Source organism: Ictidomys tridecemlineatus, chromosome 11 (assembly GCF_052094955.1).
Source record: "Ictidomys tridecemlineatus isolate mIctTri1 chromosome 11, mIctTri1.hap1, whole genome shotgun sequence".
NCBI classification, from domain to species: Eukaryota; Metazoa; Chordata; class Mammalia; order Rodentia; family Sciuridae; genus Ictidomys; species Ictidomys tridecemlineatus.
This window is the reverse complement of record NC_135487.1, coordinates 36,004,509-36,021,511: the sequence shown is the minus strand read 5'-3', so window position 1 is coordinate 36,021,511 and position 17,003 is coordinate 36,004,509. Positions and strand designations below refer to the sequence as shown.

At 44.4% G+C, this 17,003-nt stretch overlaps 1 protein-coding gene across 2 annotated transcripts in view; it reads left to right on the top strand.

Moving 5' to 3' along the window:
- Agbl4 (AGBL carboxypeptidase 4) overlaps positions 1-15,679 on the top strand; it is a 1,323,233-nt gene extending 1,307,554 nt beyond the window's left edge. The window contains exon 13 of one of the 2 annotated variants that reach the window (XM_040288638.2): positions 15,509-15,679. In XM_040288638.2, the coding sequence (XP_040144572.2) occupies positions 15,509-15,617 (109 nt within the window). In that variant the 3' untranslated portion in view covers positions 15,618-15,679. Of the gene's footprint in view, positions 1-5,089; positions 6,554-15,508 lie in introns of those variants that run through there. The other variant, XM_040288637.2, reaches the window with a different exon arrangement.
- Positions 15,680-17,003: the final 1,324 nt, after the last annotated feature.

Sequence of the window (17,003 nt, the reverse complement as noted above, 5' to 3'; positions counted from 1 at the left end):
TAAGTTGGTCTGGGTGCCTCATCTGTAAAGTGGGTACAGTGGCACACACTGCAGACTCATGTGAGATCTATAATAAAGCACCCAGCACAGTGCCAGGTGTTCATATATCCTGACACTACACCATAGTCCCATTCACATAGACTTGGAGGTTTGGGGCTAACAAGGACACACCCTCAGAAATCCTTCCTCGGGTCCTCTGGGGGGCTAACTTGCAGGTTCAGTGAGGAAAGACGGCTGGGAAATCTCCATGTTGGTGGTGAGCCCAGTGAGCAGTGAATCCAATGGCATCTAGAATGGGCCGACCCTGCCCTACCTCTGGGCCTCATTTCCTACTTACTTAGTGGCCCAATCTCCTGGAAGGACATGGTGATATTCAACTCCCTGCTCCTGCCAGGTCACCTCCTGCGAGGTCACTCCTTTCCAGTGACCTCGCCCATATATTTTAGTGCCTCAGACATTAGCACTGATGTACCTTCCTCCCTACTCTGTCATTAATTAAAAAAAATTACTGTTATTTTTTATATGAAGTACTTTATGGAAAGCATCTTATTTATTCCTTTTAGGCATTCTGTTTCCAATCTTACAAATGAGGAAATGGAGACTCAGAAAGGTGAAGAGAATTGCCCAAGGTCAAAGAGGTTTTTTTTTGTTTGTTTGTTTGGTTGGTTTTTTTTTTTTTTTTTTTTTTTTTTAGCAGAGCCAGGGTTTGGTCCTAGGTTTCTATGGTTCCAGAACCATCTAAATTTTATCTCATGTGGAGGTTCATCAGTGTAGGTTCAAATCTCTCAGGTTTATAGGAGCTATGGGATCTTAGACAAGTTCCTTGGCCTCTTGAAGCTTTTTTCTCTTCTATCTACTAAATGGAGAAACTTTCAAGATGGTTTTGAAGATGAGATACAAGCATAGTAGAATGCCCAGTAGCTAATAGATGCTCAAAAACTATTTTCATCTCCTCTCATTTCTATGTTGCAGTCTCAGCTCATGGTGATCTAGGACAAGTCCCTTGACCTATTTGGTTGGTCTTGATGATATCTCAGGACCCACCTTCTCTGAACCCCAGGTCCACATAGAGCCTGAAGGACGTATGCTCAGATGAGGCCCCATCTCAGGTTACTCACACATCATTTGCAGTCCTGTGCCCCCATCCTGGGGTATTAAAAACTCCTGCAGGAATATCACCTCTGTTTCTTCTCTGTGCCCCTACAGTGCCTACCCTGCCCTGAGCATACATGAATACATTCACTCATTCACTCATTCATGCATTCACCTAGGAAAGATAGCCCTTCATGCCAGGCTCCTGGCAGGGCGGGAGCTAGACAGAGTTGAATATGATTGCAGCCTGACCCTGTCTTTGAGGGGCTCACCTCCAGAGGAAAGTGCTCAGTTCATTCTTAGAAGTCATTCTTGATTAGTTAAAGATCTTAAAAGTTTTAAAGCTTTATAAAACTCAAAAAGAATACTCGAAATCTCATTTACAAGTTAATTTGGGGATTATCTCTTTCAGGTCCTCTGTCAGCCTACCTAAATCAAAATCACCTTGATCCTGAACCACATTTTCTGGCACGTTGCATGGTCTTCCATCAGGGACCTGGAGCTGACACTCAGGGAGACTTTAGCAAGCACCTCACTCTTCATGATACCCATGAGGACCTTGAGGCCCAGGGAGCAGAGGCTATTCAGGGTCCTGGGGTCAGAGTCAGGCCTGGAGCCCAGAACTTGCCTGAAGTCTGATGTGCACGGATGGGTGGATGGGGAAGGAGCTCTTGGAGATGCTGTTCAGTAAGGGAGCTTGAAGCTGGGTCCAAAGGGTGCAGGCGAGTTCTCAGGGCTCACATTTCAATTGCTCAGGGCACCGGCACCTCCTTTCTGTGAGCTGTGGAGCTCTGTTTAGAAAAAAGCTGGAGAGCTCTTTCCTCACTAGTCCACAGCCTCGAAGACTCGAGGTAAATACAGCCACCCTTAAATTAAGAAAGGAAAATTAACTCCCTTTCCTAACCCCACACCTCCTTCTCTAACAAACTATGAACACCACTTAGCTCTAAATTGGTTGGTAACCCTTTAAGAATGAATTCTCAGAAATATAAGGCTCTGAGCTCTAATTTGGGATTTGAATACTTCTTCCCTTTTTTTGTATTATTTTCCACCCAAGCATCAAATAGCTTAAGTAAAAGAGCAGTTCTGGCTTTAAAGGAAAATTACATGTTTTGACTCAAAATTAATCTTTGTTTTCTCCCATCTCTATGGATAATTACAAGATGTCACTTTCCACCCACACGCTGGTGGAAGCCGGTTGGCATCCTTGGTGCTGGGCTGCCCTTCAGAACAGGGCCCTGGGGAGGGGCAGCAGGCTCAGGGACATGGCCTTGATGACCAGAGCGGAGACCTCCCCATGCATTTTGATCACAACAACAATTCTAGAGCTAAAGCCTCAAATGCCCCATCAAGGAGGATAATTTTGGAAAAATGGACAGACCAATTGTGCTTCTGTGGGTAGTCAGAACCTAAGTGTTGAGGGTGGGCTGGTCTCTGAGGATAAAGTGGGCTCAGTCCAGTGCCTGACTAGAAGAGCGGCTGCAAGCTGAGGTCATGGTGTGTACATATGTGTGTGAAGAGGAATCCAGCTACTCAATGCACTGGAGTCCGTCATGTGCCAGGCCCTGTGCTGAGTGCTGGAGGCTTATAGTTAGCCCCACCTATCAGGAGGAAAAAGGCATGCAGATGTGCAAATGTAACACTACTGAAAAGACTACAGTAAGCACTTAACTATGTGTTTGATTATGCCCTCTCAGAAACCTTCCATGGCTCCCCATTACCTTCAGACTAACATTTCAACTTCCCTTCCTGCTATTCAAGACCTTGGCCTATATTTGAAATTTCATTTATTGCCTGCTTTCATGCCCCTACCCCTGTGAGCATTTGCTTTCTACCATTTCATGCCCTGCTTTTCATCCTGGATAAGTTAGCTGTTCATTCTTTTCCCTCTTCCTGGAATGTTCTCCCTTTTATCTTGTGGATGGTGAACTCCTACTTAGCTTTCAAAACTTAGTCCAAATGTCACACTGCCTGCTTCCCTGTCCTCTTCTTCACCTGAGGCAGAGCTGCTTCCTCTGTGAGCTCCTGGCTACATTCTGTACATGCCTCTAGCAGGGCACATCCTTGTGGGACCATCCTGGCATCCTGCTTGTCCGCCTTCTCCACTAGTCAGGCCTCTCCTGGAGAAGCAGTGTTGTTCACTTCTGTGACCTCAGTGCATGGTGCAGTGCTAGCATAGATTGACTCCTGAATATAACTGGACAGAAGATAATAGAACCGAAGAAAATCTAGAAATCATCTCCTCAATCTCTTTTACTATAGAAGAGAAAAGTGAGGTCCAAACAGATAATACTCTCCCACTGTAATCTGGCAAGTCTTTGGCACCTCATAGGCACATCCCAAGAGAGCTTCAGAGAGGAAGTGGAGTTTGAACTTGGTTTTGAAGGACATGAAGAATTTAGATGGACAGAATGGAAGGGAAGAGAGAGCATTCCACATTGGGAGCCAGAGTGTGAGAGGTCAAGAAGCAGGACCCAACAAGATGTCTGAAGGTACCTCAGTTACCCTAGACAGCCTCACTGCAAGAGCGAGGTCTTCAGTGAGCCTAAGTTTCAGGCAGCCCGGCTTCCCAGTGGGGAGCTATGTTAGGGCATGTTGCCAGCTACTCCAACTTGACCCAATATGTGAGTCATCAGCTTTGAAGGAAAATGGGGATTCCAGGGACAGATTATGACCGTGATGGCCCATAAGAAAACTTCTTCAGTCCTAATTCAAACTTAGCCCAAGACACTCCCCATATATGGAATTTACCAATTTTTGTTAAACATTGTTTATTATTTCTTGCATTTACTTTGCACAGTTATCTCCTCTACTAAACAGTAAGCGACTTGAACAGCATCAATGTCAAGTCACCTCCTGAGTCTGTCAGACCACACCCAGCACCATATGTTTGTAAATTACTGTAGAGAAGGGGAGACTCTGGGTGTGTCTTCTCATATTATCTCACTTAACCTCCCAATACTACTGCAAGGTTGGAATATTTTATTCTCATTTTACAAATGAAGCTCAGAGAAGAATTTCAGGATTGAACCTCTCAAACAAAGCCAACCTGGGAATTCGGATCACTTCTTCTGGGCTCAAAAACCCACTTTTCCCCCAGGAAGTAAATCTTAGTCCAACTACTAAATGAATATCACATCTGTTTATCAGTCAAAAACATACTACACAAGGCACCACATCAGAAAAGATGCAAAAATGAATCAAGCTTGGCCCCTGCTCACTAGGAACTCATTGTGAGCAAAGCAGACCATGAAAGTATGGAACAGTAGTGTCAAGCACGTGGCCCTGGGTGCTGGACATTGAGTTGGGAAACAGGGATGAGCAGACACCTCTCTGTTCTTCAAGATCCCCCCAAGCACATCAGGAAGATAGACATTATAAAATTCTACAATTAGGCAATGCTAACAAATGAAAAAGGGATTCTGAAGCCCTTGATATCTTGTAAGGAATGAGGTCCCCACCCCACCTAAGCCATAATTCTTTTTCTTACAAGGGTCTGGGGGTTTTCCACATACTAGGGACCCCAAGACAGTCACCTTAACTCTACTGACATCCTTCTAAAATTTCAAATTATATCTTTTCTATGTGCCCATCCCCATCCCATCATGGAATGGGCTGGATGAGTTAGAATCAGAGTAGAAAAGTAGAAGAATCAAAGCTGTAGATCAGCTGAGTTTTCTCCAGAACCAGCACAACACAGTGCAAACATCCGTCCATCCATCCATCCACCCATCCATCCATCTATTCATTCATCCATCCATCTGTCCATCTACCCATTTGTCCATCTGTCCATCTATCCATCTCACAGGCATAAGTTGGTCTACTGCCTGCTCTGAACCAGGCTCTGAGATGGATGCTGCTGTCGCAGAGTAGGGGTTGACAAGGGCATTGCTCCTGAGAGGTCATGGTCCAACGGGGAGATAGACATGCACAGTGACGGTTGCATTTCAGTGTGTATATGTGCTGTCTTCTCTTTCTGTTATCTCCCCCTTTGCAGGAAAGAAAAGCCCCCTCCCTACAAGCACCCATTCGTGCGGGGCTCGGCCAGCAACTACCCCAACGGCAAAGGGGACAAGAAGAGCTCAGTGAACCACAAAGACCCTTCAAACCCCTTTTAAAGACTGGAGGCCCCCGAGGTTTTGTGGGGGCAGGAGCGTGAATTTCCTGCTGGGGCACTCTTCTCTGGTTTTCAAGACAAGGATTTATGGGATAAAGCATAGGCTAGAGAAAGAGAAGGGAAAAAAGAGAAATTTCATCATTGATTTTTCCCTTCTGCCAGTGGGAAATCGTTTGTGAGCCTTCAGCTCAAGGCTGAACAAAATAGGAAACTGGGACCAGACAAACACAGATGCTATTTTCCACAACACAGAGATCCTCACAGGATGAGGAAAACCTATACATCCCTCTTAAGAGGTTTGACACATCTCAGGTCAGTTCTTTGGAAGCCCCTTTACCTTTTAAAGTCATGTAGTTACTATAGATGGCTTGCTTTTAAAATAGGTCACAGGAGTTTACAGCTTTAGAAAAGTAGTGCCCGTATTTTCTGATCCAAGACAATAGCAACAACACAGGCAAGCCAAAGGCAGAGGTACTGTTGGGAACAATGGGACAGAATTTTTGAAATCAAGGTGATCTTAGCTTTATGGTCACTGTCTCTCTAAGCCACATGCTTTCTGATTCCCCCAAACCCCAGCATGCAACTTCACACAAAACTGTTCCAAGAGAGCTATTTCTCACTCTTGTGTAGTTTGATTGAAACTTAAGCTGTGAAGACAAAAATTTTATATATATATAAAATCATTCATTCCAAAAGACCTATTATCGTTAAGGTCTCCAAGTCCTGGAGACAGGGATCAAGCCCAGCCCCCAAGAGGTGGGCATTGATAATCTGCACAAGGAAAAAGCAATTGCCAGATAAGGGAGACACCAAAAACAAAAGAATGCACCCCCAGGCAGGTATGAATGATAAAATAAAACAACAGCAGCAGCAATTCCCAAAGTGGAGCAAGCTAAATATTATGCATTTTTCTAAAGAGTAAAGTGCCTTTGTATGATGAATGGGTCGGGGGAGTCTGCTCCCTTCCTGTCTGTGGGAAGCAGCAGGCTGAGTCACCATGACAGTCTGCTAATTAAAATGACCTCCTGGAAATGAGGATTAGGAGATAGGGAGAGGAAGGGAGCTCCAGGGAGATAGGGCCTTTAGCACAAAGCTTCAGTTAAGCATTCTCTCCCTTTGTGTTGGAGATTTTTGGAGTTTGTTGCAAAAAAAAAAAAAAAAAAAAAAAACGGAAGAGCAAAGCCTGTTCTCCTTTTGCATGTTGGTTTTCAGAAATGATAACAAAGAACCATATGTTAGTTGGCTATAAATGTCGTGTTGGATATACAGCTTCTCCCCTGGGTTTTTTGTGTTTTTTTTTCCCCCTTTGGCTCAGAGGAACATGAATAAAGTGGGGTTTGTGCAGCTTCTGATCCTCTTGAGTGTTCTCGGCACCTTTCCCTTTAGGTAAAAACCCCCTCAAAAATCAGTCAACCCACCCACTAGAGTGACCCTCACTTTGCAGTCAGGGACTCTGTCATTAAGATCAGAAGAACAGTCAGATTTGAATGTCCAGCAGTTCCTGTGTCAGAGTCCTGGGGCTTATAATTGACTATCTCTAGGAAATGATAGCATCCGTTTAGATAGCACAAACAGAAGCCGGCTGCATAAAATGAGAGAGATGATAGTATAGATCAGGCCTCATCCATATGTCATGACCACATATGGTCCCCCTATTTTAAAAACTGCATTGATAATTAGACCATGGGCCACAGATAGCACAGATGCTAGTGGCATAAGAGCAAAAACTTGGGGACAGGCACCTCTAAGTCCTAATTCTGAACCCAGACCCTGGTTTTATCTCTTCATATCTGTGTGATCTTAGGCAAGTTATTTAACAGCTATGGATCTCAGTTTCTTCACCTGTGAGATAGTCACAGTAATGTCTACCTCCTGTAGTAGAAGAAGATTTAATGAACTTAGGTATTGGGAATATTAGTCAAAAAAAAGTATGTGCTCACTGAATGACACACAGGATCCCTTGAAATGTGACCAGAATGGGTGTCTGAAAGTCATTTCCCACTAGAAATAGACAAGGAGATGGGAATTATTTATCCTTGAGATTAAAAAAGAAGAAGAAGAAGAAGAAAGAATAGGAGTGGGAAAGTAAGACCACCATCTCTACAAAGTTAGAGGGACACCATGGGACAAAAGAAGAAAATTTGTTCTGGTGCCAAGAGGCAATAATAACCAAATCCAGGGAGTGAGTCTCAATAAGACAAATTTCTATTCAGGATGTTTCAGGAAAGCTTTCTAGCAATTAGAGTTGCCAACCACTGGATGGGCTCCCTTGGAAGACCCGTGGGCTCCCCATCACCAGAGGTATGTAACCAGAGTCTGAATAGCCATCTGTGATGGAGAAAATAGTGAGGGTTGTGCTCCTTCTCTAGGGGATACTGGATTGGGAGCTGGGCTGCTCTGTAGCTCACTCCTACTCTATGACTCTGGAGAGAAATGACATGAGGCAGGAGGTTACATTTGGTGTGTCCAGTATAAAAAGTATCTTTTAAAGTATCTTTAGATACAGCAACATTAAGTGTCTCTGGATTACAGCATATGGACTCTACTAATGCACAGCAATAAGGCAGATTTTGTGTTGTTTGCAATAATATCTGTCTGCCTCTCCACGTTAGCAGAGCAGAAAGGAAAGAGTACTCAAGAGGCTAGAGGTTGTTGGTGGCCCTTTCAGTGGCCTTGACCTTCTACTTCCTCCTTCACTTTCTTGAACAAGGCTATTACCTATGACATCAAGCTAGAGAGAAAAGATTTTCAGCCCTGAGGTGGAAGACAGCACTGAGCTGTCTGGTGAGCAGCAGGAGAGCGCTGGTCCTCCAAGCCCCAGCAGGGGGCGCTGCAGCTTACCTTCTAGTCTACCCAATTATGCAAAAAGGAAGAGTGGGAAGAGGACAGGAGGAAGATGCCAGGTCTCTGCATGGTTCTCACACAATTCTTCATACCCAGACAGTGCTGGTTTTGCTCTGTATTAGTTCAGAGGATCAGAGACAGGACTAAAGTTCTATTTACCTTGATGGACAAGCTGGAGACCACTATGTATCTGTCCTGCCAAAGTCCATCACAGAAGAGGCAGGGCCACCCAGTGCTGCTGCTGATGCTTATTGTTCAGCCGAAGGAGGGGGGCTTTAGTGAGGAGCTTTCCCTATTTCCTTTTGAATGGGGACGGCAGGAGAGGGCACATGATGAGCTTGTACCCTTCACTGTAATTCAGCTGATACAGCTGAGGTCTGCCATAGAGAATCCCAACTTACTTTTCTAAATAGAAACAGTGGAACCAACTGTGGCAGGGTAGGGTGTAAAGTAGCAATCCATACACGTACAAAATATTTATTGAACATATAGTATATTCCAGGTACTGTGCTAGAGGTCCTTGTATCTACTGTCTTATTTCATATTCCCAACAGGCCGAAGAGGTGAGTATCACTTTCTACATTTTCCAGGCAAAAACGCTGAGTATCCTAAAGGTAAAATCCGTTGTTTGCATTCCTATGCCCAGTGAGAACCCAATGGAAACACTGCCTTTCTACTACCCCACACTAAGCCTTCTCCATTGACTCCAAGTCTAGTCAGGTCAAAAGAGTAAAAAAAAAAAAAAAAAAAAGCAAATAACAATAAAACAGTGGCACCAGTTAGAGGTTATAGTGGATAGGAAGAGGGGAAGGGACCATGTGAGTGTCCAGGCTCAGGAAACCATGGAAGGATTTCAGAATCTGTTGGAACCTGCTGCTTTTTTCCATCTCTCATTTCCACACAGCTGGGTTCCTTCTGGGCACACCTCAGTCCTCCAGATGTAGGTTTTGGTCAAGAGGCCCATTTGTCATGTGTCACTCAGAGCTTCTAGATCTTCCAAGACCCCTGGAAGTTCCACAAGGTAAAGTCATTGCAGAGCCCATTCTGGCCTGCCCTGGGTGACTGACCCCAGACAGGTAATCTAGCTCAGACTCATCATCACTCCCTCCTTCTGGATTATATGACCTGGGCCTGCTGTGCCCTCAATTGCTCAGAATTCTTCTTAATCCCTATTTCTTGAGCACTTTTTTAGGGCCTCAAGGTTAGAAGCCCTTTCCCCTGTGGCTCAGCTCAGCCAATGATGCACCAGGGGTCAGACAGGATCCTCATCTGCAAGATGGGAATGATCAATGTAATTTCCTACAGTTATAGAGAAGATTAAATCTGATAACATCAATAAAATACCTGGAACAGAGCAGCACTTTTACCCCCAAAACCATCCCTACCCCTGCCCTATGTCTCACTTGCTTGGTTAATCTCTTTTCTTAGAAGTATGAACACATCTTCAGTAGAGAACAGGAGTGAAAAAAAAGGTGTCTATAAAACTGTTGTTTGCCCTAGGGATCAGTGTCAGGCCAGGGATCTTGGTTTTGTTCATACTCGTGGCCTCAGTACTTAGCTCAGGTCCTGTAGCAGAGTTCAAGATCACTGAGTGTAGAATGAGCAAATGATGGGGATAGGGTTGCCCAGAGGTCCGCTACCCTTGAGGGAGACAAAAGAGGCATTGTAAGTTGGGACCTGGAAAAGACAGGAAGTCAGTATTGGATCCAGTATTCACCCAGCCGGAAGTGAAGCAGAATTGACAAGACTAGAAAAACAAAGGGGGATATGTCCCCACAAGATAGTATATTTTATTGAAACAGCAGCAAACAAATCTGACCAGTATATACAATAGGGTCTTTCAGTGCTGTTTTCCAGGGGCTTACAACATCTCAGCCACAGTCTCTACAGAGTACTCATACCAAAGTGCTCCACCAGCTAAAACTCAGGACCTCCCCAAAGCATCCTCACCACTATCAGCAATTCCCATTCTCTCCGAACTCAAGGTGTGTGGAGCTCAGGGTTGATTTCCTCACTCTGCAGAAGAAGCTTAGATCAGCGAGATTAAGTTCCTTGCCCGTGGTTCACAGCCAGTAAGTAACTAGGACGGGGCCTGGGCACAGCTCTACTCCGCCACAGCCCACTGGCTGTCTTGCCTCTCTTGGTTTAATCTCAAACCTCAGCCTGAAGGCCGATCAATTCAGAATCTCATCCCTGTTACAGCTCTTTAATGCTTAAAATTTTCTTGTCTCCTCAAGACCTGGGACCTATTTGGGGCTGACCCGGTGCCAATCTTAAGTCCAAACCTGCTTTCTTCCTCAGCATCACCTGTCTTGGTTAATGTCCTCTTTTCTCCCACTAGCTGGCCAGGCTTCAAATCTTGTCACTGTCCTAACTCATTCTCACCAGCTTCTCACACAACTGGCCAGTCACCAAGGCCCATTGCTTCTACCTCTGAGATGCATCTATCCTCAAGCAGTATTATGGAGAGAATCTGAAGTCATTCAGACCAGAGTTTTAATTTCAGCCTCGCTACTTGCTAATTGTCTTATGAATTGTTTAGAGCAAAGTTTACTTTCCCCATCTCTGAAATGGGTCAGTAATGCCTAGAGGATTGCTATTCATTTTCCTTCCTCCACTTTCCTATGTTCTAACTCCTATCTACTCCCACCATCATCTGCTATGTGGATTGCTGGAATGGCCCCTAATTGACCTTCCTGTCTCCTGATATTCTCCCAGTAACCCATTATTTCCTTTGTATCTACAAGAACATCCGTAACACAGGACTCTATTGTTTTGGTACCTCTTTCAAAACAATTGCTCAAGCCAGGAGCCTGGGTATCATCCCACTTTTGTATCTTTCAGACCTCTACCAAATCTCACTGTTTCTGCCTGCTCAGTCTCTCTCATCTCCATCCACCATTCCTTCTCCCCTTAAATAAAGTCTTCTCATCATCCAAGATTCAGATCCCACATCCCAGCTCTATGACATCCTCCCCCTATCAGCAATTGTCACTAATTGCTTCCTTCTCTCTTATATCCCAGCTCTTTGCTCATTAATCTAGTTACCCATTATTTACTCAGATGACTATACCTCCTCTACTAACATTTAATTTAGATGAGAATAGAGACTGAGTTTTACTGATCTCATATAGCACCTAACAGTTCCAGACAGGTCAAAGGCACTCAGAAAATACAACAGAAGAAAAATAAATAAATCTCCAACTCCAAATTTCATCCTGACCTCACATTGATAATGGGATCCTAATTACAGATCCATCTTTCCAAGCACTGACCTCTCTGGGACATTCTACTCTCAGAGTTCTTCCAGGCTGCCCTTACCTACAGAATTAAGTTTCAACACAGTGTGAAAGCAGCAAGGGATGGCATGTGCTTTAGACTTCAAGTCAGAAGTTCTGGATGGTCTTCAAGGCTGCAGTCTCCATAAAGAGATGGAGGAGATGGATTTACTTAATCCTTTATGAAGAGCAAATTCTTTCTCAGAGCCCAAGGCGATTGGCCTATTTGACCTGTAACAGTAAAGACAACTACTGTTCCTGGCATGGTTATCACTTTTTCCTCTGCTGCTCCTACTACTAACATTAACACTGCTGCTGCTACTGTTACTACTGCTAGCGTATTGCTACTACTAGGAGTACTGTTGCTACTACTACCTGTGGTATTGTTACTATGGCTGATGTACTAATGCTACTACCATTGCTCCCCTACCCAGTCCCCTACTACAACCTCTGCTGTTGCTTCTGCTATTACTGCTAATCTGATGCTACCACTAGTACAGTTTATGCCACTGCGACCACTGCTGCTGCCGCTGATCTGCCTCTGCACTGCTGCTATTGCTGCTGCAGCTCAGCCCTGACTGAGTGCCTGCGTGGCTCCAGGCCCTAAACTGGTTGCTTGGTTTTATATGATTCCCTACAATCTCCATCACAACCCCATGAAATGGGCATTATTCTCTTTATTTTCTTGATCAGAAAATAGAAGCATAGAGAAACTAAGGAATCTGACCCAAATCAGCCTGTGAGTAGAGGAGCCGGGATGTCATCAGACTCCAGCGCTCACGTTCTTTCCATTTCCCCCTCCACCTTTTTGTGTACAGTCCTAAGATTGACAGGACAATAAATATTTAATGCTGGTTATAAAAAGCCCTGCCTCAGGAAGCTCACCGGTTCATTTTTGTTCCTGTACACGACCTCATTTTGCCTTATTCTCCTGAGTCTGGCTTTAGGCGTTCTCCTTAGCAGCTGGATGTCCCCGCACGTCCTCCATGCCTGAGTCTCTTCCTTTGAAACAAGTGCCTGAAAGGACTGTCTTAACGGGCAGGGTTGGGGGCTCCCCTCAGTTGTGGCAACTAGAGAGATGTCATTCCGAGGGGTAAGGATGAGGAGGGGTGCTGCGGAGGCCCAGCTTCCTTTCCCTGTGTGCTCCTGTGCTGTGCTTGTTAATCTATTTATCCATTATTTACTCAGGTGATTATCTGAATAAACAATGGCCTGCCTCCTTCTGTTCCTGCATTATAAAGCAGACCAGCTGCAGAGCTTTTTCCGCACTAAATATCCCAAAGACTTCCCTTCTCTTCTCCAAGCCACTCCTACCCCTGACACCCAAGATCCAGATTGTAAAGTCAAACAAATTTAAAGATGAGACTTTAGGAACTTGGGTTCTGCTGCCAGCCCTAATACACAATGAAATCAACCCCTCGAACTTCTGGGAAAATGAAGTGATCTTCACTTACAGGCCCATGTAGGAAATTCTCAAATTTTAAAGCCAAGAGCATCTATGGGGGAGAAAAATAGAAAGCAGGGTGGAGAGATACTAGGAAGAATGAAAGAGATAAATTGTCTATGATGAATTGGAGCGTGTGTGTGTGTGTGTGTGTGTGTGTGTGTGTGTGTGCGTGCGTGCGTGCGCATGCACACATGCATACATACTAGTATTTTTGCATTATGAATGCATCTTTTATATCTTTTATGAGTAATTTCTTTATATTTGTGGGTGAAAATTCATGGCCAAGTGACATAAAGTGAATGTCTTGTCCTGGATGGAGTTACCCTAGAGCTTCCCAATGTCAATGAAGGCTAATCCTTGCTGGGCCAGGCCCTCTGAGATGGGGAGCTCACCACAACCCCCCTAGAGCTTCTTACTTTTTGATGAGGGACATAATCCTCAACAAAGAATATTGTAAATCAATATTAGGTTGCATGAGAAAGTTATAGTATTTTGAAAAATATTTCTCAGTATTTTCTCCCCTTCTTCTGAGATCCCATAAAGGCTCCCATTTTATTCATGTCCTGCTTTTAACCTAGCATATTTTGTCATTCATTAATTGAACAAAATTTACTAAACATTTGTGTTTGCCAGGCATCTGTCCATCTGCTGCTCTCATTGCTACCCTTCAAGACCCCTCCATGAAGTCTTTCCTAGCTACTCTGGTCCTCATAGTTAGCACTTCCTCTGAGCTTCTAGAAAACCATCGTCCAGACATGTCATTTGATACTTAGCTATGGATGTACTATTTCACTTTTCCTGTGTATCAGCTCTGCTTTCCCAACTCAGTTTTGCAGCGTTCTGAGGCTCAGATGAGTAGAGAAGGGAAAAGGGGAGTCTTGTTCACTTCCAGGGCCCTAGGATCTAGCACAAGACCAGGGAGAAAGTAGCCATGCACTGATTTCTGCTTCTGCTGAGGATGAGGGGGATGGAGGAGATGGGGGATGACTGCTGGGAGCAAAACATTGCTATGATGCTGACAGCCCTTTCTTTTCCTTCAGAAATTCACAAATAAAAGCAACTCCTCAAACTTCTGGGAAAAGTGAAGTAAAACGTAGCATACAGTCCCATGTAAGAAATCATGACATTTTAAAGGCAAAGAGCATATGTGGGAGGAAAAAACAAAGAGGAAAAGTAAAAGGAAAGAAGGAGAGGAGCACTAGAAGAGGTGAAAAAGATGACTATGATGGATGTGAGCGTGTGTGTGTGAATGCGTGTGTGTGTATACTAGTAATTTTGCAGCATGTATGCATCTTTTATGAGTAACTTCTTTATATTTGTGTGTGAAAATATATGAGTTTGCATGGCTGTGATGTTTGTATATGTGCATTACTGAGTCTTAGATGACAGATCATTATTGATTCTAAGCACATTTTTACATCAACTCATAGTCAGAGGTCCTGGGTTAAGTTTCTATTTGAAATTCTGTCTACTTTCTTGACATATCATCCATATTAATGGATCACCCCCTCTGCCCCAGTCTCCCTGGGACTGTGCCGGGCAGGATGTCAGGGCCATCTCTCCTCCTTCCCAATGTCAGTGAAGGCTGATCCTTGCTGGGCCAGGCCCTCTGAGATGCGGAGCTCACCACACAAACCCCCTTTTCGATCCCAGGTGTTCTCCTGCTGAGGTCTCCTACCTCCATTTCAGCCTTGTGTTCCTGTCTGTTTCTCTCTCTCTCCTTCCCACTTGCTTTGACTCAATGCTGGGAAATGATGCCTGGTACAGTGTTACGAAGAGGAAAGATGCTGCTCATGATGTTCCCAATCCTCCCCCAAACTGCTCCCCAAGTGCTGGAATCCAGTGGTTCCAGGGTATTCATTGCTGCTCGATTTCAGAAGCACTCTTTGAGGCCCTGCTCTAAACTAGGCTGAGAGCTGGTTGGTGGCTGAAAGTGTAGTGTGCATGATCATGGTGAAATGAATACTTCATTGCCCTGGCCCACAGAGTAACTCCAAGGAGCTTGAGATTCTGACTTTCTTGAAAAACAGTTGCATGGAGTGAGAACTTTCAGACATTTAGCCTTATTAATAGTGTATGATTTAATTCATTCTTTAGTCAGCTTAATATTCATTCATTCCTTCTTTTATTTTTTTTTAATTCATTCATCCTTAGGGAGGCCATGCAGTTTGTTCAAAAAAGTACTAATTCAGAAGCCGGATTTTAAGCCTGATTAGCTGCTGTCATCTCCTCTCTTTGAACCTCAATTTCCTCACCTGTAGAATGGAATTAAGAATGATTGCTCTTCCTTAATCAGAGGATTACTTAAAGGAACTTCAGAAAAAATGGATGTAGTGGGGAGAAAGAACTAAAGTTCTCTGGGTTTCTCCTAGAAGCAAGCACTTTGCATGTGTCCATTGTACAGTCACACAGTGGGGAAAGGGACAGGAATTTGGAAGCCTAGAAATAATCCATTAAGAAATGCCCCCAACTGAAGCCTGGGGATATAGCTAAGCAGTAGAGCACAAGCCTGTGTGCAAGGTCCTGGGTTTATTCCCAGCAACAGTAAGAAAACAAAAAGCCCAAAGTAGAAGGAAAAATATCTGGAATCTAATCCCACCCTGTTCCTGGCATCAACATAACTTTAGGAAAGTCTCCCTAATTCTCAGTTTTCTTAGAGATAGAGTGTCATACTCAGCTCAGCAACATGGGTGCTGATTCCTGCCTTCCAAAGATTCTCTCTGTCCTCAGACCTGACGCTGAACCAGAGACCTCAGGAGAGATGAGACCTGCAGGTGACATGGCGAAATTTGCATACAAGAGGTGCAGCACTTCGGACCTAATTAACATCACAGTGTAATAGGTACCTTTGGAGCACATTTGATCTGCCAGACAGAATAAATAAAACTGTGTTTTATCTGAGTGTTGGTTAATAATAAAAGTCTTGTGCATTATTTACTAGGACCTTCACTGCACAGACAGCCATGGCTGCCCTGCACCCCTTCTCATGGGTTTCAAGGATGTGCAGTATAATTTTGGGGAGAATTGGGATGCTTGATGGATGTTGTAATAGATTCACTTAGAGATATGAGCACAAGATGGTGGACTCTGTGTCTGATGGACCCAGCTGCGAGTGCTGTTCTGCCAACACATGACCTTGAGCCATCTCTCTGGATCTCAGTTTCCTCATTTGTAAGATGGCATTAATCAATGCCTGATCATAGGAGGGTTGTGAAGAATAAATAAGATGACATGAATAAAGTCCCTAGCAAGTGAAGTGTCTCACAGAGGGTAGTTATTATTCCTAGCACAGCCACATTACTCCGATGCTTAGCATTTCTAAGGTAGTCAGCCATACCAACACCCTGGCATACACTTGGAAGCTGTCTCTCATTTTAAATGGATAATGAGTTGACAGTGTCTTTCTTCATCCACAGCAGGTCATTTCTCTACCTGCAGCAGCGTCCTCTCCCTTCTCAGAATATCACTGTTGCATTCACAAATCCATTAGTAATGCCTACCATGGCATCTTAGATTCTTACACAAGTAGAGAGTGGAATGAGGGCAAGTAGTTCCCCAGGTGATACCAGGAAACACAGGTAAGGGAGGGGGCAGAAGTGAGAGCAGGGAGAAAAATCAGTAAAGTGTGGGTTAATGAGCCAATTACCACTGAGGGAGAAAGGGCCTCCACCCCTCTAAGGACTCTCTTAGCAATTGTGTAAAAAGCATTCCTCAGAGTTGAGAGTAGCCATAAATTCCCCCTTACTTCCGGGTTGATTTTCTACAAGGCTATTCTCTGAGACAGCTGAGATCCACATGATAAGGGACGCTGGTCAAGTGCATAAGGAACTGTCCACCATGCTGCACTGAAATCAGGTGGGCCGACATGATGGGGGGCATGGAGCACAAGTGACTGCTTTCTACAGGCGCAGGAGGGCCAGTGAGCATGAATGTCTTTGCCCACCCGTGTCTGGAAAGTTTGGAAGGTTCAATATCTGAACCAACTCTGCACCTCAAGAATCTAGCACAGGGCATGCATACTGTTAAGTACCCTGTGATTATTTGCTGAGGTTATCTGAGATTATTTGTTGAGGTTTCATGTATAGAGTAATCAACTTGGGATAGGGGAAGGTAAGTCAAGAAGTCCTCAGAAGAAATTAATCTAGAATTGAGTCAAGGGGGCCATCAGTGCTGGGCCTGTGGATAGAGCTGGCTCGAGAAGGCACTGAGGCTTGGAATTGACACC